The sequence below is a fragment of the Diospyros lotus genome, chromosome 5, assembly GCF_014633365.1.
Source record: "Diospyros lotus cultivar Yz01 chromosome 5, ASM1463336v1, whole genome shotgun sequence".
Taxonomy (NCBI): Eukaryota; Viridiplantae; Streptophyta; class Magnoliopsida; order Ericales; family Ebenaceae; genus Diospyros; species Diospyros lotus.
Genome location: NC_068342.1, coordinates 35,955,949 through 35,981,359, shown reverse-complemented (window position 1 = coordinate 35,981,359; position 25,411 = coordinate 35,955,949). Strand labels below are relative to the sequence as shown.

The 25,411-nt window shown below is 39.7% G+C and overlaps 1 protein-coding gene across 1 annotated transcript; it reads right to left on the bottom strand.

The window, feature by feature from the left end:
* Window positions 1-17,072: 17,072 nt before the first annotated feature.
* Window positions 17,073-22,730, bottom strand: LOC127801349 (coatomer subunit alpha-1-like). Its single transcript, XM_052336365.1, has 4 exons — window positions 22,499-22,730; window positions 22,032-22,266; window positions 20,851-21,345; window positions 17,073-20,434 (listed from the first exon to the last, which is right to left on the bottom strand). The coding sequence occupies exons 2-4, from the start codon at window positions 22,237-22,239 to the stop codon at window positions 17,487-17,489; spliced, it is 3,651 nt and encodes a 1,216-aa protein (XP_052192325.1). The 5' UTR covers window positions 22,240-22,266; window positions 22,499-22,730; the 3' UTR covers window positions 17,073-17,486.
* Between the last annotated feature and the right edge of the window lie 2,681 nt (window positions 22,731-25,411).

The following is a 25,411-nucleotide window of genomic DNA, read 5'->3' as shown; positions in this document are numbered from 1 at the left end:
GGTAGGACTGACCATGTTGGTCTAGTCCAGAGCACAGCTTAAAGGAGGACCGAGATAGGGACAGAGACTATCTCGAGGTCCTATGCACCTGTCTGATACAAGGCGTGGCTCGAGGCTCCTAGAGCAATGACGGGGTTGTACCCGAGGTCCCGCCTCAGGCAGGCTGACCATGTCAGTCTGGGTCCCAAGAACGACTTAAAGAAGGATCGAGTCTGGCTCAAGGTTTTGTATGTCTGTTTGATACAAGGCGTGGCTCGATAAGGCCGAAGTGAGCTCGAGGCTCCTAGAGTAATGACGAGGTTGTGCTCGAGGTCCGTGTGGGACAGGCTAACTATGTCGGTATGGGTCCCGAGCACGGCTTAAAGGAGGACCGAGTATTCCTCGAGGTTCTGTACAAGCGTCTGATACAAGACGTGGCTCGATAAGGCCGAGGCGGGCTTGAGGCTCCTAGAGCAATGACGGAGCTGTGCCTGAGGTTCGCGCGGTGCGGGTTAACCATGTCGATCTAGGTCCCGAGCACAGCTTAAAAGAGGATTGAGTCTAGCTCGAGGTCTTGTGCGCCTATCTGATACAAGGTGTGGCTCAATAGGGCCAAGGTGGGCTCGAGGCTCCTAGAGCAATGACGAGGTTGTGCCCGAGGTTCGCACGAGGCAGGCTAACTATGTCAGTCTGGGTCCCGAGCATGGCTTAAAGGAAGACCGAGTCTAGCTCGAGGTCCTGTGCGCCTGTCTGATACAAGGCGTGGCTCGATAGGGCCGAGGCGGGCTTGAGGCTCCTAGAGTAGTGACTGGGTTGTGCTCGAGGTCTGCGCGGGGCGGGCTAACCATGTCAGTTTGGATCTGGGTCCCAAGCACGACTTAAAGGAGGACCGAGTCTGCCTCGAGGTCCTGTACAGGCGTCTGATACAAGACGTGGCTCGATAAGGCCGAGGCGGGCTCGAGGCTCCTACAACAATGACGGGGATGTGCCCGAGGTTCGCGCGGTATGAGCTGACCATGTTGATCTGGGCCCCGAGCACAGCTTAAAGGATGATCGAGTCTAGCCCGAGGTCCTGTACGCCTGTCTAATACAAGGCGTGGCTCGATAGGGCCAAGGCGGGCTCGAGGCTCCTAGAGCAATGACGGGGTTGTGCCCGAGGTTCGCGCGGGGTAGGCTAACCATGTCGGTTTGGGTCCCGAGCACGATTTAGAGAATGACCAAGTCTAGCTCGAGGTCCTATGCGTTTGTTTGTTACAAGGCACGACTTTGGTATCGAACCGAGGTAAGCTTCGAGGTCCGGCATACCTATTAACATTTGTATTTGAATCGTCTTAGCTATTAAATGTGGAGTTTCAGAATACCTTATTATTTCGATCGGCTTTTAATGTTTTTCTTTATTGGCGTGTGCTCTAAGCGAGTAGAGGGTGCGGATGACTTGGTCTTGTATTCAATTGGTCGGGCTGAACCGAGGCGATCCTAGGGTGATGAAAAGCCCTGCTTGAAAAATGGGGGTATGCCGAGGGTCATTAGGGACTGCTAAAGGGAAACCCGTGTCGGCACTTTGTGAAGGTATGACAAGTAACGAATAGAAGTAACCGTCTTTATTTAGTAAGGCATATCGTAATAATGGGTCCCCGAAAGGATGGTCGTTTTAACTATGGTGTGCCTTGCTTCCCTACGCCTTTGATCTAGGCAAGGGCTTCTTCTTGGGTTCAGTTAAGTGGCGGGCTCCATTGTTGATGCTGGTTTAGTGAGGTATTTTTGTTATGAATGGCTTGCTCTGGGTAGGGGTTCGGCTTTTCGGGGTGGGGTTCTGTTACTAGCTAAAAGTAGTCGTCTACTGATTGGTTTTGCTTCTCTAATTTTGCCATGTGCACGCTGGGGGGTGGCGCTTGGTTGCTTGTTCCTTCCGCTTAACTACTGCTTCCGAGGGTTTTGCTTCCCCTATTGTCCCTGTCAAGCTTGGGGTTTCGAACCTTGAGGCTGTCATGGTAACATTGTCGGGCCTCTTTCTGGTTAGTGTGGACGGCTTCGACTTTGGTGTCTGACACTGGGAATTTCATGGTTAGATGGGAAGTGGATACTACTGCACCCAGGTTGTTGAGAGAGGGATGGTCGAGCAGTGCGTTATAGGGTGTCCGGCTGTAATGTCCAGTAATTTTGAGAGATAAATAATAATCATCAACTTGGGTGTTTAAAAATATTATTGAATATTTGAGAATTTAGAAAGAAATGATAATTTATGTTATTAGAGGAAATAGGTAATTAGGATAATTAATTACTTTATTTGGGAGTATCTACAGGAATAAGGAGAAAGAATAAAATAAATTAAGTTAGGGGAATTATTTGAAAATTTGGGGTGTAAGTGAAATAAGTAGAAATGAAAGTTCGGGTGTAAGGAAAATTATTAAGGGGGCATGTGTATAATTAATGGAAGTTGTGGGTACTGAAATGTAAATTGCGAAAGTGGCCGTGGGTTCACTTTAAAATTAATTGGGGTCGCATATATGTTGAAGGTGGCGTGTGGCGCAAGCGATCGCGCGCGAGGGGGGCCAGGGGCTGGACGCGGGATCGATTCTACGGGTACACACGCGAGGCTGGGAGGGATTTGCTGATTTTTCAGCAAAATCCTCCCCAAAACGACGTCGTTTCAGGGAGGCGATGGTGCTCCTAGTGACTACCCCAGCGGCCGCCACGTGGCTCTCCCCCAGCCACCATTTTTGCATCGTTTTAAAGCCTATTTCAGGCGTTTTCAAAGCAGTAAAAGCAGAAGGAAAAAGTGCATGCAGGAGAGGAAAATTCAAGAAAAGTAGGAGGAAATCTAGTCTAATCCGCGATTTAAGTGTCCAGGTAAGTTAAATAAATTATTAGAACATTATATACACAGAGATATTAATTTTATACGGTTGAAATTAATTAATTGCGGCCCTAGAACTCATTATTTACTTTTAACTATTTTACTTCACAGCGGGAATAATGATATAAAATTAATCCCTGTGGAAATCTTTGTGATTTCTCATATTTTAATCCCTCCCTCACCATCATTCCATTCCACGCATTAATAATAATAATTCGCGTGGCAACCATTCCATAACTTGTACGATAATAATGGACCTATTGGTGATTAAATAAGTTAAGCAAATGATGTTTTGGTATCATTTACTTCTTCCGTCATGGGCTTCGTACCGCTTCGCTTTCCTTGGGAATGATGTCGAACCTAATGGGCCAGGTTCTTAGAAGAGTTGGTATGATTTATAGGGTTATGTTAAAGGGTTTAATTGGAAAAGTGAGTGGTTCATTATCATGATTATAAGAGATGAGAATGAGAATGGTATTATGATGTTTATGTGGTTATGTACATGAAGAGTTATGGAGAAATGTTATGTAATGCTAAATCTAGACGATATACAGTTAATGGTGTTTATGTGTGTCTTAAGGGTATGGGGTACAAAGCCACTGACTGTCGACCGTGGGTTGTGGCAGTTGATGGTTAGATGTATGGGCGTCAGTCATCAGCTATTGTGATAAGCGCTAGACGGGCCAGAAGAGCTAGTACTGCCAGATTCTCGCCTTGATTTGTGCATATCATGATGTATGTGCTGCATAGGGACTGGGTTGCATTCATTTAGGGGACATGTTTTATGTGTGATGGGATGTGTGGGCATTTACATGACCTGATTGGTCTAAGAGCCGGTTTGGGTTCCCTAGGTGAGCCAGTGCATTTAGAAGCATTTCGCATGTGTGTATTCTTATGTGGGCGTAGTATGGCCTGATATTTGGTTTATGGGGGCCTTGACATCTCGTTTATGCTACAAATGCCATTGCATGGTGAGGAGAGTGATTTTGATGATGGCACGGACCCGGTAGGTTAGCCAAGGAGTGCAGCATGGACCCAGTAGATTAGCCGGGGAGTGCAAGGCTATGATATGGGTGGATTGCGAAGCATGGACTCGGTAGATTAGCCGGGGAGTGCAAGGCTATGAAGGACAGGAAAAGACAGGTCATGAATGATGATATGGTAGCCTATCTAAGACTGCAACAAGTTTGTATGTGGGACTTGGGCGCCAATATGTGTCTTATGTAGGCCCCAAGGACCATTTATGTGCAAAGATACGTCATGTTATGTATTCGAGGTAGAAGCATGTATGGTTCATGGCATGGTATGTTGTTGCATTGGCATAATTTGCTTGGGGTGTTATGGGAATAATTCTGTCTCTAACCTACAGCCTTCATTTCTAGAGCTTGCTGAGTATTGTGACTCACGTTTGCTTTCCATCATTCTAGGTAAGAGTATCCTGAGATCGCAGATGCATACGATAGAGTTGAGTCCAGAGGTTGAGTATCGCAAGTGCAGAATTCTCCCGAAACTAGATCATGGGTGTCGTGTGTCTGGGTCAGGGTAATGCTTTATGTTTTTGAGTCAGGTGTATGTTATGTAAGCCCAGGTGGGCTCATGTTATGAATGGTTATGTATGATGATTATGAGATGTTAACGTAGCCCCTGACGCTTACCTATTCTCTAGAGAAGCCAATCAAGTTTCCGTCAAATGGTCTTAGCTCCCTTTTGGGGATTCCCATTTTCTTTAGCGTTGGTAAGTGTAGCAGGTCAGCCGAGCTACATTGGTCCACGAGGACTTTCTTTACCAAGAAGTTGGCGGTGACGATCGAAATTACCATGGGATCATCGAGGTTTTTGTCGATACCTTCGAAGTCCTCCTCGGTAAAAGAGATTGCGAGGTGGCAGGGAAAATTCTCCTTGGTTTCCTTTCGGCGCTATCCATTGACATTACTGCCCGAAGATGTTGTTTCCTTACCAAGCTTGATTCTCCTCCACCTGTGAAACCTCCAAAGATAGTATCAATGACCCCGACTACTGGATTTCCTAAGGGGGTCCAGCATTCTATCTGTTGTCTGATTGGCGCCATTTTTGAGGGTTGTGGCTCATTTGCCTATCTGGATTGCTTTATGGAGATCGCCTTCGGTCTGGTCTATAACATATTGACGGAGGTAGCCTTCCCTAACCAACCGCTCTATTTGGTCCTTTAGGGCGGCGCATTCTTGGCCTGTGTGCCCAAACATACGATGGCAATTGTAACACCCCGTCTCGCCAGGCGTGTCACTATAAGGGTATTCCCTGGATTTCTTTTTTTTTTTCTTTAAGTTAATCAAGCGCGGTATTTCAAGAACAATCTTCACATGCAGAAACAAAACCCCGCGAACCCCAGTCTTGCCCGTTTAACTATCAAGGTCAATAATCTTAAACTAAACGAGTCATAATACGACGCAGCGGATACACTAATACCAAAACACATAGTATTTCCATAGCAAAATACTTAATACAAATCAAATGATAAAATCGCTAATATACAACTGTTCATTTACAACCTGAAATACATACTAAAGCCTCCAAACGTTACAACGACTTAACAAACTAAGCACCATTGGCCCTCAACCTGCCACATCCTTGCCCTCGCAGCAGTTCCTGGCTGGAACATTAAACGTTCCAGGGGCATAGCCCAAGTTAGATGATAAACATCTAAGTGACGGCATAAAACAGTTCATACAATGCATGAGAGACACACGAGCATGGCATACTCAGACAAACGTAAATATGCAAGACACGTCTAACTCGAGATATCACCTTGACATACTTAATCCCTCGAATGCCCCACTGTGGCACACGTTCACCTGGTCCAACGTTAATCCCTCGAGTGCACCGTCGTGACACTCGTTCACCTGGTTTAACATTATTCCCTCGAGTGCCCCAGTGTGATACCCGTTCACCTGGATTAACATTGTCCCAATCTCAAGTAAACCCCATCCCGCCCCATACGGACCCAACAATGCAATTAAACTTGACCCCAAATGATATGAAAATTTACACGGCACCAACATTTTAAAATAAAACAGTTAATGCAATGTAGCAAATATCGACACAATGATCATAAGCAAAAGTCTTGTAAAACAATTTATGTCTAGGAGGGTATAACCGCTCACTAGAACCCACCACAAGCACCTAAAAACACTTCCAAGACAAGAAAAAATTGGAATCAAACCACTCACCCAGAATGTATTCAGATTGCCTCAATCCTCGTGCAATGCCTCGATTTACGTGCCAAATCCCAAATGCTTGAACTTATACTCAACCTCGAGCCACAATAATTCCTAAACACCATATTTAATTAAGGAAGCATTAAAATCCATTTTCCTCAATTTTTCATAATTTTCTCTATTTTCTCCCAATTTTCTCCTCGTTAATTCCAAAATAATTATTTCTTCAACTATTTTCCGAAATATTTTAACACAATAATTCCTAGAATAATTAAATAAAAATATTGGAATTAAAATTACCAAAATAGCCCTTCGCACGCGCTCTCACGCGCCCTGCGCGTGGCTGCGCGTGGAGGCTGGCACGTGCAGCCACGCGCGTCGTCTTCTTCCTCAAGACCCGCCGGCGACGACCCCTCCGATGACCGATCTGAGCACACCCCCTTCAAGCCCTCGATGAGTCGATCCCAACGGCACCATTTTTAGGCCGAAATCTCGCCAGAAAATGGCCCAAACGGCCAGTTGCAGGTCCGGCGAGGCGGACCGCCTCGCTTCTTCGAACAGCCTCCAAACCTTGACGAAAATGCTCCAAATGCTCCAACCGCCTCGCTTCTTCGAACAGCCTCCAAACCTTGACGAAAATGCTCCAAATGCTCCAGAACCCTTCTAATCGATGTAAGGAGCAAAAGCCCCTTAACCACTCCCTTCGATTTGCTCCCCATCGCGAGAAATTTGAATGTTAATTTTCGGCCAAAACCTAGGTTTTTATAGCGAACCTCCGGCCAAATTCCGGCCAATCAGCGACCGAGGCTTGGCTTACAAGCTTCCTAGCGCCGGATACTACCTCCCCCGAACCACCCTCAGCCGTCCCATCGCCTGAAACGACCTCCACGTGCGGCGGAAGGCGGCGGCCGAAATCCTTCTTGCGTTCACACTGTGCAGCTTTTGTTAATTTGCACTTTAGCCCCCTGATTTCATCAATTCTCAATTTGGCCCCTTCCTTAGCACTCCTAATAAATCCAATTATATCACCATGTCCCGCAAGTTTAGTACATCTCATTAGACCCTCGAAACTCCTGAAAAATTACCGTTTTGACCTCCCTCGGGCAAAATTAGAAAACTGCACTTAGGCCCGACTGGTCAAATTGACCTTAAATCCTTTTGATTCAACCTGAAATCGCTTAAGGGTTGTTCTACACATTAAATATTAGTCCTTGACATGCTTCATTGACTTTTCAGATATCTCTAACGTCGATTCGATTTTCTCAGCCCTATCGACAGCTGTACCGAAAACTGTTCCCGATCCAATTTCCTTCATCACTAAAAATCATAATTCGAATCACTTGTCGATATTATACCATTTTCCTTGGCTATCTAAGATCCGGGGTACTCCCTCGAGCCACTTCAATTTTTTAAGACTGCAATAGTGTGTCCTAAAGCCTTATTCTTTTGATAATTTCACTTGTACCATTCATCAAATATTATTTATGACTTCAAATCATTCCTGGGTATTACAGCAATCGCATCGCTTGCTGGTGTCGGTGTTGCCGCAAGGGGGTCGTTGCTCGCCGGCATTATAGACCTCTCAGAAAATCCGATCCTGCCTTGTTGTGAGGGGAGTGTATGCGTTGTAGTGTAACCGGGGTGGCTTGAGGGCCCGGGGTTCTCTTCGCCCTTTGTTGTGATCTCGGCATTCTTGGTTTCAGTGGGAGTCCCTCATATGGTTGTGTTGATGCCCGGTAGGAGGTCCCAACTAGGCGGCTGTACTTGTAGCTCGGCTTCGCTACGTCGGGCAGCCGATGCTTCCTCCATGTTGATGTATCATGTCGCGCACATTCTGAGATCAACTAGGATGGTTGGGGGCTTTCAAGCCAGTGAATCGGCGAAATGGCTTGCTCTCAACCCAACCATAATGGCGTGTAAGTATACCGCAGGGTTGAGGTCCCTAATCTAGAGGGCTTCTTAAAATAACCTATTCATGAATGCCTGCAGTGGCTCGTGCTCGCCCTACTTCAGGTTGATAAGACTGGCCGATGTCTTATGATAGGCTCGACTAGTGGGGAAATGAGTGAGAAAGTGAGTGGCTAGCTCGGAGAAGTCATGGATAGAGTTCGGCTACAAGGATGATAACCATAACATGGTCGACTTCCTTAGGGTGCTAGGAAAGAATTGGCACATGATCGGGTCCGAGCTTCTACTTATTAGCATAGCAGCGCTGAATGTGGTAAGATGGTCGTAAGGGTCGGTGGTGTCGTCATAAGGTTCCAAGGTTATGGGGGACAAAAGTCGTCGAGTAAAGGAACGGTCATGATAAACTCAGAAAATGGGTGACTGTAGGAGTACAAGGACGTGGAAGGTAGGGGAATAAGAGTGTGGGTAGCCTGGTGGTGCTGGTGGCGACTTCCTTCTACATCGCAGTAGACCCGCTCACTGGGTTGGTCGCGCTACTAGTGCCGGGTTAATTCGGTAACTTGATTCTGGAGCTGTTGGACTGTCTAAAAGGACTTCTATGATGGCTGGATTTTGTGGGGGATGGTCGGCGTTATTCGCCTCTTGGGCAGGGGTGCTTTTGGTTCTCACCATGATATGGTAACAGGGGGTTTGGCTTGGAGGCTCTTGTGAAAATTATGGGGTAAGTAAGTTTTACCGAGCCCCACAGTGGGCACCAGATGTTCCTTCCTAACCAAAAGAGAACAATTGGAGGTTGGGTCGTAACGGTAGGGAGCAGGCTCTAGCGACGAATCCGTCCGGGGGGCGGCTGGCACCTACAAGCACTCTGACACTCAAGTAAGTAAGAAAATGAGGAGAAAGCAATGTATCAGTAGGTCAGAGGTCAAAACATACCTTGGCTCTGAGAAGGAGACGTCCTCCTGCATGCATGTGTCGTGCGTTTATAGGTGATGAGACTAACTATCCAACGTCGATGGAGGTTTTCAAGTGGTAGTATAGTGGCGACGAAACCCTCATTAATGTGGATGAGATATGCCATTAATAAGGGTGGGATCTGAGGCAGTCGCGCGGATATCCAATGGGGATCATAATGATGTTGTGGCAGGCTGGCGTTGGGTCGAGACTAGGTCCAGAGAGAGGACCAAGATTGGGCCTAAGGAAAGGGTCGAGATTGGGCCTAAGGAAAGGGTCGAGATTGGGCCAAATGAGAGGGTCGAGTAATAACATGATCCAGACACCCACATTTATAATAAAAATTAGCAAGTTTTTTATAACCAAACTTATTGAAGAGATCAAGCAGATCGCCTCTTTTGAGATTGAAACCAAGTTTTAGAGGAGAATCAATCCTCAACAAAACCTTGACTAGGAAGAATCTCCTTACTTTCTTTGTGGGAATGATCGTATTTTTGTTGATTATTCCGCTAAAGATACCACCACATGTCCCCATGCTAAGGGAGAAAGGAGTAACATCCAGGAGCAACAATTTCTTAACATCTCCACCAAGAACCTCATCCGAGTTAAACCCTCTTATGCCCTTGCTGAATATTTCTGCAACCAACCACTTCTTGCACGTATGAAATACAATTCATACCTACTACGAGAAGAATCTCATCCACCTCCTTTGTTGTTATGCCACATCCTTCAAATAACTCATTCATAGTTGCCTAGTTTTCTCAATTAAATGGTTCGCCAAAGTCTTAAATTTTGACTTGGCCAAAGTGATCAAGTTCTTGGCACCAAAAATATCAACTATGATAGACGACAAGTTGATTTCAGTTTGCAAAGTTGATGAAAGTACAATCTTAGTCTTTAAGGAGCTTCCTAAAGCCTCTAGAGAGCAAGCTTGTGTCATAACAAGTTAATGCCTTCAGTTATTTTGAACGAACTCACCAAAATGGGTCTGACCTTGCCCTCCATCAAGCCAATGCATGAGTTTCCTAGTACCCAAGTTAATACCAATAACATCATTACTAGTAGGCTTTAAGCTATTTGAAAATACGAAGTGTAGAGATGGAGGGAGAGGTCGATAATGGGTCCATATGAACCAAATTAGTACAGAACAACTGGTTTGTCTTTATTTAAGTATTAACTACTTACAGTTTCGTATTTGTAATGTATGGAATATAATATCTTACAAAGTATATTCTTTTCCATAAAACAAAAAAGAATTTCATGAAAAATGAAAGGAAAAAAATATGAAAAATAAACTAAAGAATGTAATTAAACATGCATTATATTGTAATGGATATACAATATGCACATTCCCTTTAAGTAAAATGAAGTTCCGCAACTAAATTTTCATGAAGGCACTTTCAACAAAGAAAGGAATATTATGAGATGAATGGGCCTCATAAAAGGAATAAGATAATGATGCCTAAATTTACATGATGTAGGTGAATTTGTAATGCATATCCTAAATTAGTTAACTGTAAAATTGTTAGGTATAATACAATATGACTGATAATTATTTTGTTTTTCTAGGCTGTTTATTCAAACCCAATGCTCACCATCTTCTTTCCGAAAAAAAATAACTAAATTTCAAGTTACTCAATGAAATTATGTGGAAGGAACGGGTTTTGGGTCTTTATTAAGATCAACTTGCAATACATTGTGTAGGGATATATGTGATATTTTGATTAAAAGGTTTGACCAAAAAACTTGTGTTATACGATTAGAGTGTGAATAATGTATTCCTCTGACTTCTGATGTTGTAGAAAGTATTTTGTGGATTCCTAGTATTTGAAAAAAGGTCCCAAGTAAAGGGCAAAACGTTGTTGAGTAGCAAAAGTCCCTAGCTTGAACATGGGGTTAGGTTTGTGCATAATGAATCTAGAGAAAGACCAACAATCAGATTTTACAATTAGTTATAATAGTTTATCCACTTCAAAAGGATGTGAGATCGGGAGAAATGATGATGTTGAAAATGGTACATCTACAATGAGAAAGAATCTACCACTAGCAAGCTCCAGGGAAGTAATATATGAAAACGAACCTGAAACACAGGGTGAAGATAGCACATGTATTGGAAGTAATGCGGATGAGACACAACATTGATTTGACTATCAGGCTATCCACTAAGTTCAGTACGACCAAAAAAGAGATGTGAGACTAAAATGAAGGAGAAAACCTGGCAAAATGGAGCAGTCTCCATACACAATGGTAAGATGAAAAAGGCTTGTTTCTCAAATTAGTGACAACAAATTGTACAAGTTTCTCACAACAAGACCAAATGATGCAAATTGTTTAAAATATTTAATTTTTTATTTTAATATTATTACCAAGTATGTGCAAGAATTTTTAAATATTTGGTTACTTTTTCTTTAGTGCGGTGGTCCAAATGTATGGGTGGACTTTGGAATGAAAGGACTATTATATTGAGTCCAAATGGATGGTTGACCTTGATGATAAACACGTTATGCTTTTTTTTAATATTTGTCTTCATTTGAAAAATTCATCATTTGTTATTTTAGGTTATTATATGGCATGCAATGTGTTGTTGAATTGCCAAAAGATCATTAAAGGAAGGGTCAAACATCACATATTTACTCCTGATTTTGCAATCCATGTAATCATTTGAAAGTATATAAAAATAACCAAAGATCATTAAAGTATCCTCCCTTATACATGTATAACCAAATTAATATATGTTTAAATTTTCAGTTCTACGACTCACTAATCTATATTCAATGATGTTATAACTAAGTGTTTTTTGACAAATGAATTTCTCTATTCTATCAACATTTCAAAAATAAAATTCATATGTAGGATCCACACCCAAATCTCAAATAACTTCCAAATAAATTAAATGTTATGAATTAGATTAAACATTTCACAAGTAACGTTCCAATAACTAGTTGAAATTATTTCTGTATGCATTCAAACACTTACACATTCCACAATATCATGAATAAATACATGACGTGTGAGCTTTCCTTTACTAATCTTTTGGGAATTCAATAACACTTTGGGTTCCCTATGATGACCTAAGATAACAAATGATAAACTTATCAAATAAAGACAAATATGACAAAAAAAAGGTGTAAATTACTTGTGATTGAGGTCAACCATCCTCCTAGAACTCACACTAATAATAGTTGTTTTAGTCCAAAGTCTGCCATACATTTGAACCACTACATTAAAGAAAAGGTAACCAATTATTCTACAAATCTTGCATACACTTGATGATGTCATTAAACTAAAAAAAAAAAATGACTACTTTGAAATTTTGCATCATTTGACCTTAGTGTGAGAAACTTGTAAAATCTGCAATCATTAATTTGAGGGACATGCCTTTTTCATCTTGCCACACAATGTATGGAGATAACAACATTTTTTGTCAAGTTTTCTCTCTATTTTATTCTCAAATTTCTTTTTTTTTTTCATAATCGACTTAAACAGAAAGCTATACAGTCAAATCAACATGTTGTGTATTGTTCACACTACTTCCAGTGCATATAAACATACCATTTTCAATGGCTTGATCTTGCGTTTCAATTATGCTTTCATTCTTTCCTTTTCTTGTATACACTATATTTACTTCTCCCAGGCTCATTGGTGGTTGACCATTTCACATTGTAGATGTAGCATTGTTAACACCATCATCTCCCCCAATCTCATATCCTCTCAAATTGGATAAGCTATTATCATTTATCACTATTTGTAAAATTTAACTACTGATCTTTCTCTACATTCATTATGCACAAAGGTACCCACCATGATAATCCACATAGGACTAGGAGCCATGTCACTAAAGCCATGCTAGATGTCAACGCACTAGTCAATTCACAGGATAATCCCAAATTGCCCACTACACTAAGGAATCCAGATCCGGGATGAATAATGCTCCCTAAAACACTTAAAGATAAGCAATGCGAAAGAACCCAATCCAAGTAGAAGACAGGCATCGAAGTTTCCTCTAGGTTAAGATGGAGCTAATCTTCACAAAGTGAAGTTCAAGTAGAAGAAGGTCTAAGAGCACCTATATGATACGTCCTCATCCAGACGCAATTTACACAGGATAAGCCCACGGAACAAGGCAGTCCTTGCAATCTAAGGGCAAACAAGTCCAAATCCAATATGGACATAGGATAGGCAACATTCCAAGTCCTCTTGGTGCCATGTGTCCTAATCTCCCTGAGCGCGAGCACAAGGTAAGCCATATTTATCCGATAATTAATATCCAAATCACTCTCGAACTTTGCAAAACCAAGGGAAATCAACTAATCCTTTGTAGCATGGGCGAGGTCAACCAATTCTCTCCGTGGTCCTTATAACGAAGCTCAATCTAAAAGGTATGAAAAGACCTCAAGTGGTGAGGCAAAGGTCCAATATAATATACTATCTCAACACTCTATGAGCTATCTTGAGAGTTCTTTACTAAGCATCTAAATGGCATCTTCCCAATCAAACCTCGAGGGCAATCATTTTTCTTTCATGTATGAAGGAAATGCAAGGCTAGGTTAGTTGGGGACAAGGTCCAAATCCCACGAGAATATTAAAAATTCAATTAGTGACCAATTTTGGCATCATCATTTCAAATTTCCAATCTCGTAAAGCTAATCATATCTATCAAAGTGGTTAAACTACTATTGTTTACTTCTATTCTCATATTTCAAATTTCTAATCTTGTAACATGAAAAAATGTTTTTGTTTCCACTCTGCTCAACGCACAAGAATTCAGGCATATTTTGAATAGCCTATTCTAGCTCGTCATTTCTTATCGTTGCTCTCCTAAGTTAAGTCTTGTGCATAAAGATTAGAAGAAAATCTAGAAGTTAAATCAACAATATGTATACAAAATATTATATTTTATCTAGGTTTCTACTGAAAATTTCTCAAAGTATGTTTTTTTCTCAAAACACAAAAAGTGGAAATCTCTCTACTTTAGAAATCTAAATATCAAAAATTTCCATTCCATTTCATTCTACTTCATTTGTTGATTTTTATTTCATCTTTGGAAAATGGAAATTGGAGTTTTTGATTAAAAATAGTATTATTTTTAAAAATATTATCAAAAAACTATTGAGTTGAAACAATTTATCAAATTAGTCTTGGGGCATGTAATCAACATGCTGCGCAAGTGGTATTGCTTGTGTGGCATTTGGGTAAGACAAAAACACTCTTGGAAAGCGAAGAGCATTTTTGCCTTCAACATTAAACGCTCTTGATAAAAGCATTTTTTTTTTCTTTTGGCTTAAAAATGCTTCTTCCAAGCGCGTTTTAAAGTTAAACATATAGAAATGCACACGTTGTCCAACCTCAAGTTAATATAAGCAAATGACGTCCAACTTTTTGGAAAGAGTAATGTTATTTATCTAGTCTGGAAATGGATCTCCAGTCTAATTGGTAACTTTTCATTAAAAAATGAAAATGTGCAAATGTTTATGTTTACATTGCATCTTTTCATTTTTCAATGAAAATGTGCCAACTAAACTAGAAATCAATCTCCAGTCTAGTAGGAATAGCGTTTTTAGGTCATACAAATACACTTTTTGGGAGAACCTTTTATCTTGTTGCCATGCAAGCAACCCTGCTTGCGTGATGGTAACTGCAAGGTAAATAGTTTTAACCCAATACTATTATGATAACTTAAATTTAAATAATGCTATTTTAGTTAAAAGCTCTGACAATGATGTTTGATTTTGCTATCAGTTTACAAAAAAATGTAAAGGAAAATTAAAAACAGTGTTTGATTTTCAGAACCAGTGTTCAATCTTTCTTCTTTTTTTTTTTTCAAAAATAGGGTATAATTGTGTTTTGAATTTTATTAGACCTACAAAATTAAATAAAAATAATTAAAAAAACAAAAACAAAATTTCAATCTCACAAAAACATGTCACGCCGTAATGGCAAGCAACAAAAATTCACATGATTCATTGGAGTCACAAAAATTCATGAAATAATCCAGGAGAATGTAAAAATTCAGCAATTGCATGAAATGATTTCAGCAAAAATACAACAAATGCATAAATTCAGCCCAGGAAAAAAGCACGGTGCATCCAGAAATTTAGTGAATGCAATAAACGTTCATCGCAACAAATATTCAGGCATCAACAAATCAACAAGAAACAAGATGAAAATTCATCCCAGCCATTTTATGCAAATGTAGAAAATAAAATCACTTATCAGTGGTGTCTATCAACAAATCAACTATCATTGATGAATAAACAATACCACACATGACAAAACACCTATTAGATAGATTACATAATACATAAACTGAAATAGATTATATATTGATTCGAGGTTACCTATGGCCGGATTGAACCAGAGATCGACTCGTTGTGTGGTAGGTTGGACAGATTAGGCTCGTCTTGGAGTGAACCAGTCTCAGAGCCAGAAATCAACACTTGGATCGTCGTGTCGCACACCAATGGGAAAGGGGAACAGCCTCAGGGTCGAGCTCGCAAACAAAGAGGGATCGAGCGACAATAGCTAACATTTAGGCGAGAAAGCTACTGGGTTCCGAGATAAGGACGGTGATAGGTTTTTCGAGATCGAGAGATGGAGAGAGTAAAAGAGACGTTGGAATTGTAACGGTCTTAATGCGTCTTCGCCCTTTTAAAGGGAAAGATAATGGTAAAAAAGTAATATATCTTGCACTTTAATTTTTATAATAATTTTTTGGTAAAGAACAAAATCAAGCACAGCTCATACAGCAATATAATTATGGATGGATGGATTACTTGATATAAATTTTTAAAAACATTTAAAATATTCAAGAGTAAAACTGTGAGCATTAAAACATTAATTTATTGTGATGTGAACATATTTTTAATTTAAAAAAAATTACTGATTTTCATATTAGAATAAAAATAAATAAATATAAAAATATTTTTCATTCAAATATAAAAAATAACTTATATAGAAAACCTAATATCTTACTTTTGGTCTCAAAATCAAAAAATAAAAATAAAAAAAATTAAAGTGATATTTTTTTCGTGTTTTAATTAAATTTTAAATTTTTATGAAAATAATTCACAAAATAGTCAATAGATTTCTCAAAAGTTAATAAAAGTGTTGAAAGCGTTGCATGTTTAAAAAAATATTTAAATGATTTTAAGTATCAACAAGTTAACTACGATAGATAATTTTAAATACATAAAATTCCTCAAATAAATTTTTTTGAACTTACAATTTCACAAACAGTTTTATCTACCTTTGAAAAGTATATTAACTATTTTTGTAAAACTTTTCTGTGTAAAATTGTATTGTTTGTTTGGTCAAATTGTGGTAAAGAAAAAATAGTATTTTTTTTATAGTAAAAGTGCTTTTGTGTGTGTGTGTGTTTTCAAGTATTTGGAAAAAAATTAAAAATAATGTTAAATCATAAAAAGTAATAAAAACATTTTTATATCCATACAATATCAACCATAAAAACACTTTGTCTCAATATCTTTTTGATAATTTCATTGTTTTTGCATTTGTTAGTCAGGCATTTATAACAATATTAAAAGAATTCTCTTAATATTAAAAATTTAGTAATTAAATGTCAAAAATATCCTTTCCCATTTCAGCACCACCCTCCCTCTTTGCTCTTTCTTTGGAACCCTGAATGGTTATTCAATTAAATTGAAGAACCCACTAAGGTCATTCGTTGTCGGTTATTCGTTCTACAGAGAACCCAACCCAACCCAAAGATGAGTCACCAAAGAGGTGTCCAGCCAACGGTAAATTTCTATTTCTCCCTCTTTTCTTTTTGTGTTTCATTTTTCCACCACACCACCAGCAACTATCTATCGCGCGCCTGGGCCTGGCCAAGTGAACCTCAAATACCCCAGATATCGCTGGAAGTATAGAACAACAGTCGTTTCAGTATGAATTTTAACAGCAAGAGACCGTTGTAATTTTTTAAACTAGAGAAGTAACCCCCCCCTTGTAATTATGCCAAACTAAAAATATGTTCCAAAGACGGACCAAGAATGACAAGAACAAAAACTTGTGGCAATAACAAAAAGAGGCAAATTTAACAGCTCCTACACAAGAATTTGAGCATAAAATAGCACAAAACCATGCAAAGGTAAAAGGTAATGCTGTTTCACTACTACCAGTTATAGAAACCCTGAACATGGCCACGGCAGTAAGCAATAAGCAGATTTAACAAACAACATTTTCATTGCAGGGGTGCCACCATATAATAAGCCGTCTTAACTATGACCGATGTCTACTTTAACAAATGCCCCAGGGCATTCTTGTCTATGAACAACTAACAAGAACAACCCCAGGCCAAAATTCTCAATTTGTTTATTACATTCAAAATCATAATCAACAAAATGAAGGGCCAAAAAGATGCGCGCCAAAATAAACCACCAAAAAAAAATTAAAAAAAAAACAACAAAAAGGAAGAAAAAAGTGGGAGTAGACAGGAGAGCAGCAGCAGCAATATGCAAATTCAACTCTTGTTCAGTAAGTTTCTTACCTTTGTCTAATGATGGAATCATCAGAATGAACAGCCCACTTCTGCCAGGATTGGCTATAGAAACACTCCTGGTTCTGGTTCAACAGCTAGATCATCTTATCTGGGAAGGCGAACAGAGCAACCCTGAAGCATCTGCCCCAACCACCGCAAGATCACAAACAGTACAGAGCTGCCCTTCCTGGCTCGGGACAAAGCGGGAACTGCAGTACGGACACAACATGTCTTTCTGTCCTCGGTAGATGGGTACATACGTTGCTCCACAAACCACAAATGGATTTCTGAAATCATAATTCAGCTGAGATGCGTCTTTCATGTTCCTTTCAGCAGCCTGCAGCACTTGTCTGGCGGTCTTTGCTTGTTGCTCAGTAGGATTACTCTCTAGAAGCCGTCTGGCAAAATTTGCAGCCGTACTGAGGTTCTTCGCCCTGAAGCAAACGGTCATTGCATTTTGCAATGCTAGCCTCAAGTGGGGCAGTTGAAGGTTGCAGTGTGTGAAATAAGCAGCAAGCTCCTGCTGGCGTACAGGATTGTCTTTCATTTCCTTCCTCTTGAGTTCCATTTGCAGACCCAGAACATACTCCTTCACTATAATGATCAATTCCTTGACCTCATCAACCTCCCGTCTTGAGTCAACCACAATCAACGGAATGGTATGTAGGATGCCAAGGAAAAGCCGAAGAGCCTCGGTGAATTTCCCAGCTGTCGTGGCTTTGTAAGCAGCCTTAAGTTTCTCTTCCAACTGAGAGAAATTGTATACCAGTGCCGGAGGACCCCTTACGTTTGGGCTAGAAGACTCATTCCATCCCCGTTCAACTGCCAAGGACAACACTGGAGCACATGAAAATGCCATTAGATAGGTATGGCTCCCACAATGAAGATCAATAAACATGGGTTTCAAAGGCACAAAGTTTCTAATTCCCAATTGCCGGCTCAGCAACCGCATTGCAGTATCAAAATTGCCAGCTGCTGCATGTTCAGCAGCAAGAGAAGATCTCTGAATCCAAATTTGGCTTACAGGCATGCCAGGAGTTGGGGCCACAAACACTGAGCGGGCATTGGCAGAAACCTTAGGAGTATCTGCCTCAGGAGGAAGGTCCAAATCCTCAAGATCCCATCCTCCCTCTTCATCATTTTCTTCAGGACCTTCCCCATCCTCCAGGATGGCTGAAACATCCCCGTTCTGTAGACCATTCATATCATCCACATCCAGTTCTTCACCCCAATCGGCATCAGCCACCTCTTCGTCTTCATCAGGGGCACCTCTCCCAATGTTATCCAACCCACCTTCAAATATCCCCCTCATGACTCTCAGGAGGGGCCAATCTCCACCACACAAAATAGGGGGTGGTGGCATCAGAAGGGACGGCACTTTCCCCTCTGGCAAAACAGGAACATTATCCCCCAACTCAGTGGCCAGCCGTTCAGCAACATCCTGCAAGCCATGGGTTGAGGCAGTGATATAAGCAAGTGGCAAGTGCCCAGCATTCTCCAAAATCTTTACACGCTCTCGGACATCACCAAGATACAAAGCATTATGGAACTGGCCCATGACATCATTCTTGACCTCAGCAATTTTAAGCATTTTGGATAGTTTCTCCATATTTCCAGTGATGAGATAAAGAAAAGATAATCTCTCAAAATTCTTTGTCCTCTGGTAAGCATACTCAACGATTCCAGCATTGCCTTGACGAAGGGCCTCCACCCCCAACCTATACCAGTGATCCTTCTCATCTATTTCTTTAGCTGAAGCAACAGCAATTTGAATGTTGCCACTCTCAAGAGCCAGATTGAAACGGGTTCTCTCATCTTTCACAAAATGGAGAGCAACTTCAGGGAATCCCTTCTGCTGCAAATAAGCAATCATTGCCTGGCCACAGAGCTGAGAGTTCCTTATCATGCTCATTACATGGTCATATTTCTTCTTCATTAAAGACAGCTTAAAGATATATTCAGTTGCATCAATAACTATAATCTTGTTCTTTCCATCTCGGTCCAAGCAAAAAATCGTATTGCCTGAAACTTTTGTGATGTAAATTGGCACATCAAGGGTTCTTATTATTCCACTATCTCCATTAGGAAGACAGTACTTGATGTGATTCAATGTTGTGTAAATGAAAACCCCATTGTCATCCCAGGCCCCGCTCTTCACGCGAATTGTCTCATGAAGGGTACACTGGTGAACAAGTTTCTTACTAGCGATAACTATGGCATGTTTGCTGAGCAAGGCCACAGTCTCCATATCATTTGACCAAACGACATACTTAACAAATGGAGTTTGAAGATCACCAATCAGACTTCTCTGCTGAAGGTCAAATATAACCACCCTATCCTCTGCCCTACAGAGCAAGTTGCCTGTTCCTGCATAAAATATTGCATCTGCAGCAATTGGGAGACTGCTCTTCTTAACAGTTTCATTCTTAAGGTTCTTGACTAGAACTTGATTGGTGCTTTTCTCAAGCACAGCAAACCTATTTCGAGCCACAAAGACAGCTGATGCTCCCAGACCTTTTTTTGCCTCTTGTACAGTGTCACTCCTACCAATACTGTCTTTTGGGACAACATAGAGCTCATAAGAGCCCCCATCAACATCAGAACAGATAAGAACAGCATTTTCTGTGGGGCTATATGAAAGAGCACGAGGACCTTGGTTTAAGCTTGTAGAGCCAGGACGTCGAATAGCAATCACTTGTGTGTCTCTCTGAGTTGAAAATTCATAAAACCGCAAAAAACGATCTTTGGCATAGAACAAAGAGTCACCACTTACAGAGAAAGCGGGCCTTTCCCTTTCCAACTTAAATACAATCATACCACTATCATGACCAGCAGCCAGGAGATTCATCTCAGGGTGAGATGCAAGAATCCAAAATCGATCATGCTCCCGGCGGAAAGTTTGAACACCAGTTCGTTTGGTTACATCCCAAACACGAATGCTCTTGTCCTCAGAGTTGGAAACAATTATGTCCTGCTTGGCATGAAACATGACACATGATACATTATTCATGTGACCCCTCAATGTGTCCACCTCCCAAGCCTTTGTGTCTGGAAAAAAAGCATATAGACTTCAATGTTTGTTATCCTGATATTTGATACACTAATTTATCTAAGAACATGTTGAGAAATGTTACTTAGCCAAAAACAACATATCAAGCCTTAAGCCCACCATGTGATACTTAACCCAAAACATAAAAATAAAATAACTTTGGGACTTGTCATTTGAAAGGTAAACTAGCAACTAGATTGCCTTAACAATTCAAAACTAAGTAAAACACATTCAACGCTCATCTAGACCAATGTTCCAAACATCCTAAAACTTTATAATACATGCTTATGTAACACTGACAACTGACCCACTGATGAGTGGCACATATTACAAGATAACTCACCTAATTTATCAACTCCAAGCTACTTCATGGACCAAGAAAACAAAGAATCAAGGGAGTCCTCCAAGTACTTACCATTCATGCGCCACAATTTCACCTGACGATCATCTGCTCCTGATACAATCAAAGGCAAGGTAGGATGAAATGCAGCCCAGTTGACCCCACGGTCATGACCTTCCAACACATACTTTACAACAGCATCGACCCCACCAAATAGATCTGTGTTCATTTGGCTCAACCGCAGAATGTCATCAGCAGGAGCAGCACTCTTCTTCCTCAAGGCACCAATATCCCAGACGCGGACAGTCTGATCCAGAGAGGCTGATACAACAAGGTCTTCCTTAGGGTGAAATGAGGCACACATGACATAGTGATTGTGGCCAGTCAAGACAGAAATACAGGTACGTGACTGCCAATTCCAAATTCGGATAGTCTGATCATCACTTGCACTCACAATCCAAGGACACTCATGGTGAAACTGCACAGTACGGATGTAGTCTAGGTGTCCAAGAAGAGTAAACAGACACCTATGCAACTTGTAATTCCAAACCTTAATCTTATAATCGTCTCCTGCACAAGCAAAAATGTGTAAGATGCTTAGTTCCATCAAACACTTCACATAAGAAATTTTATCAAATGTGTTATACCCAAACACGTGGTCAAAAATTTATTAAATAATGATCCCAACATGACTGAGACCATGGATGTAAGAATAGTTTCAGGGAGAAAAGACACTCCAAATGTATAAAACGCAGCAAAAACAGACATTGATAGGGATTGTGCACCACATTAAAATTGAATACAAAATCAATCTCATTGTCATTCATCAATGACGAGACTTGGCATTTTGACCCATTTGAATACTAGATTTCCGTTAATTTGTATTGATTTAACCAGGAAGTGTAGCAAGATACAAGTAGGAAATGGAAAACATCATTCAGATCGAGCAGGTATAATTGTCTAAACCGCAGCCACCTTTATTTCATTATCATGGAATATACACCGCCAGGTATGAAAGCTCAAAATATCCAGCATTAAATCTAGGCATCAACATAACGAAGAAGAGAGTTTGCGCGTGGATCTGTGGAAGATCAAGAACAATCGGTCTTCTGAAATCCATTTCAGTAATTTGTAGAATACAAATAAGATAAAATAACGTCAGCTGTAATGTGGGGAAATTATAAAAACAAGTTATTAGATTAATGACAGCTCCTAAAGCCATGATAAAATTCATGTGGAGAATATTGACCCCATACCTCCTGAGACAAAAAGTGGCTGAGATTTGTGAAAGTGAACACCACGCACAGGACCATCATGCTCATCGAATCTGTCGATGAGAGTCCCCATCCGGTAGTCCCATAGCTGGATCACGCCACTGTGAAGACTGGCGAGGATCCACGGTCTCTTACTGTGCAAACTCAGCCCCTTCACTCTGTTACTCTTCGTCTCGAATTTCGTCAACATTTTGCCCAGACACTACAAACAAAAACTCTGTTCAAAGAGAACAAGCAATATCTCAAAATCAAACTCCGCACAGAATTCTCCAGAAAACACACGATCCAAAACTCAAGAACGCCCAATCCGGAACACGCCAAACACTAATTACACGTCGCAATAACGCTCAGGAAATTAAGTCAATTACTCACCATACCAATACCTAATAAGATCAATTAATCACAGATCTACCAAGATCATAGCTTCAGAATCGACGAATACTATTTACCTCAGATCTGGTAAAGCCGCAACGACGGATCGGATTACACACACCGCCGCATATCCAATTACCACTGACCACAGCGACGGACGTATACGGAGAGAGAGAGAGAGAGAGAGAGAGAGAGAGAGAGAGAGAGGGAAAGGGTTTTCGCTTGTTGTCTCGCAGATCTGGCTGGCCTATTGATCGAGAAAGTGGAGAGGGCTTTCAAATCGAAATTTGCTCAGTTGCTATGAGGCTGTATGCCAGATGATCTATATATTAGTGGTACAGATGCTGGCCGTGTGATTAAGATGGACGGTGCTGATCCTTTTGATGAGCATAGTCTTCTTGATAATCATAACGCTTCAATCTTAAGGCGCTTGGTTTACATTTCCATACTCATTTATCATTTCAATTGTTTCTTATTTGTTAGTAGTACAGAATTGAAAACCATGACGTCTGTACTCTAATGGGTTGGGGTCACTTCCTTGCTTTTCTAAGATTAGGATTCCAAATTTATACCAACCCGTTTATGGCAGTAGACTTTGATCATGAGCTTAGTTATGAGTTTTGATACTATAAATGATAGTGGGACTAAAATGATGAGTTTATCTTAACCATGTCTTTTTCGGTTGAGAAAGAATACGAGAAAAAAGATGAAATTTAAGGAGTTTTATCGAACATAAGTGGACTTTGTAGAGTAAATCGAGAATGTTTTAAGAATTTTTAAGGGTTTGAAAAAGTTAAAGATTAAAATTGGAGCAAATAATTTGTTCTCACTTCAATTTTCACAGTATAATGGTGATTGTCTCTTAAGTATGCTTATGCACCCTTAGTTTATGTTAAGGGAATAGCTAAGGGTTGACAGTTTGCTGCTACTACATCAACACCTCGTGAAAGTTTTTTAATCTAATTCTAAGGAAGGCCTTGTGAATTGATTTTGGTGCTTTGCAATACTTTTGACAACTTTCGGTTGACCAGTCTACCTTATTCTGTTCAATTGTATTACTTCGTAACTTAGAACTGACAATTTGCTCTGACATCAACCTTCACAGTAAAACAACGGTTGACTCTTGAGTATGTTTATGCACTATCAATCCTCGGTTGAGGACTAGTTGGGGTTGACAATTTGCCCCTATATCAGTACCTAGTGCGACTTTTTTGATCGAATTTTGGGGAAGGTCTTATAAATTAACGATTCTTAACCCTGCATGATTATTTTAATAAGTATCCGAGAGTTGGCTGCACAACAGTAAACTTTGGATTATCAAACTATCATAATCCTTAGAGTTTTTAGGTTACGGGGTCTTTGTTGTCTTGTTGATCATCTTTTGGCATTTGGTTATGATAGTTATACTTCTCTATTTTGAGATTCTTTTATTTTTTCTCCTCGATGTTGAGGATTTCTTTAGTTATTTAGTATGCCCCAATTAAAGTTGAAGACGCTTTGCAATTTTTCATTTTATGTAATTCTTATTTAAAAAAAAAATAGGGACAAAGTAGACAATTAAGAAATGACGGGATATTTAAAAAGGCATTTAGGGAATTTTTGGAAACTTTTATTGGGGCCCAAGTGAAATAAAAAGGGGTTCAAGTGAATAAAGGAAAGGTTGAGATGCTGTATAATGTATCGGGGTTAGGGTTTTATAGTTTTATTTTATTTTTCAAAAATTAATTTTTAATTTAAAGTTCAAACTCACTATATTTGCAACTATTGTTTGCTGGAAATTCTATATTATATATTTTAATTTAAATATATATTTTCTAATTAATATAATATAATTAATATTTTGTGATTTACTAACTACCTGTATTTAAAATTGTTTATTTTTATATTATAATATTGCAGGTTTTGTATAAATATAAAAATTATATTTTGGCATTTGAGATGGTGTATAATATATTGTGGTTAGGGTTTATAATTTTATTTTATTTTTCAAAAATTACATTTCAAATTAAAAGTTCAAACTCACTATATTTGCAATTGTTATATTTGACAATATTTTAGATGCTTTATTATTGTAAAACCACGCTACTTATACATTAAGAGTTACACTTTAGATTGCACAAACGCACGCAAATAACTAAAATACTTCTTGAGTTTACTATTCTTATGCAGTTCTTGCCACTCATACCCTCGATTTCAATATAAAAGATAAATCGCAGATAAAGCATTTGCCTCATTGTATAGGTAAAAAATCGAACTTATGATCTACTGATATTAATCCTAACTTATTGTGGTCCAACCACTTGACCTGTACCCCCATAACTAAAATACCTCTTGCGTTTTACTGTCTTGGGTAAAGGGTATTTCAATTATGTGCTTCACTATCTTATTTCACCGTTTTGGGTGAGGGATATTTTTGTCATTTTACTTACATCATGTAATTTAAGGTGTAGTTCAAGAAATAAAAATAGTATTTTTCATTACTGTATTGATTATTTAATATCTTTTTTATATTAAATATATATTTTTATTAATTTAGTGCCTCGCTTCCGTCGGTCGGTCAAGCGAGCACTCTTTTGTGCACCATAGATTTCTCTACCTCCAGCTCTACGGAAACCACTCAAAGCAACCTTTGGGAAGGATCAAACTTGCTTCCCTAAATCAGTATAATATTGTATTGATTACAAGGATGTCCACTTTTGATAGATGGATGGTAATCAAACAGTAATAATAACAACATGATAAATATCTGAAAAAATAAAATTAAATATCTAAAAGGATAAAATTTAATAGCACCATGACATAGTGGATCTATAGCTTGAAAGCCCGTTTGGATAGTAAACAATCTCAATCTCAATCTCAACCTTCAAGCTTTAGGCATTTAATGTAGCAAAGAGAATTGATTTTCTTTTCACTTGATGATAATAATATAATTTATTTGTTAGAGAATAATTTTCTTAAAATTTCAAATATTGATCTTTTCTGTACAAATA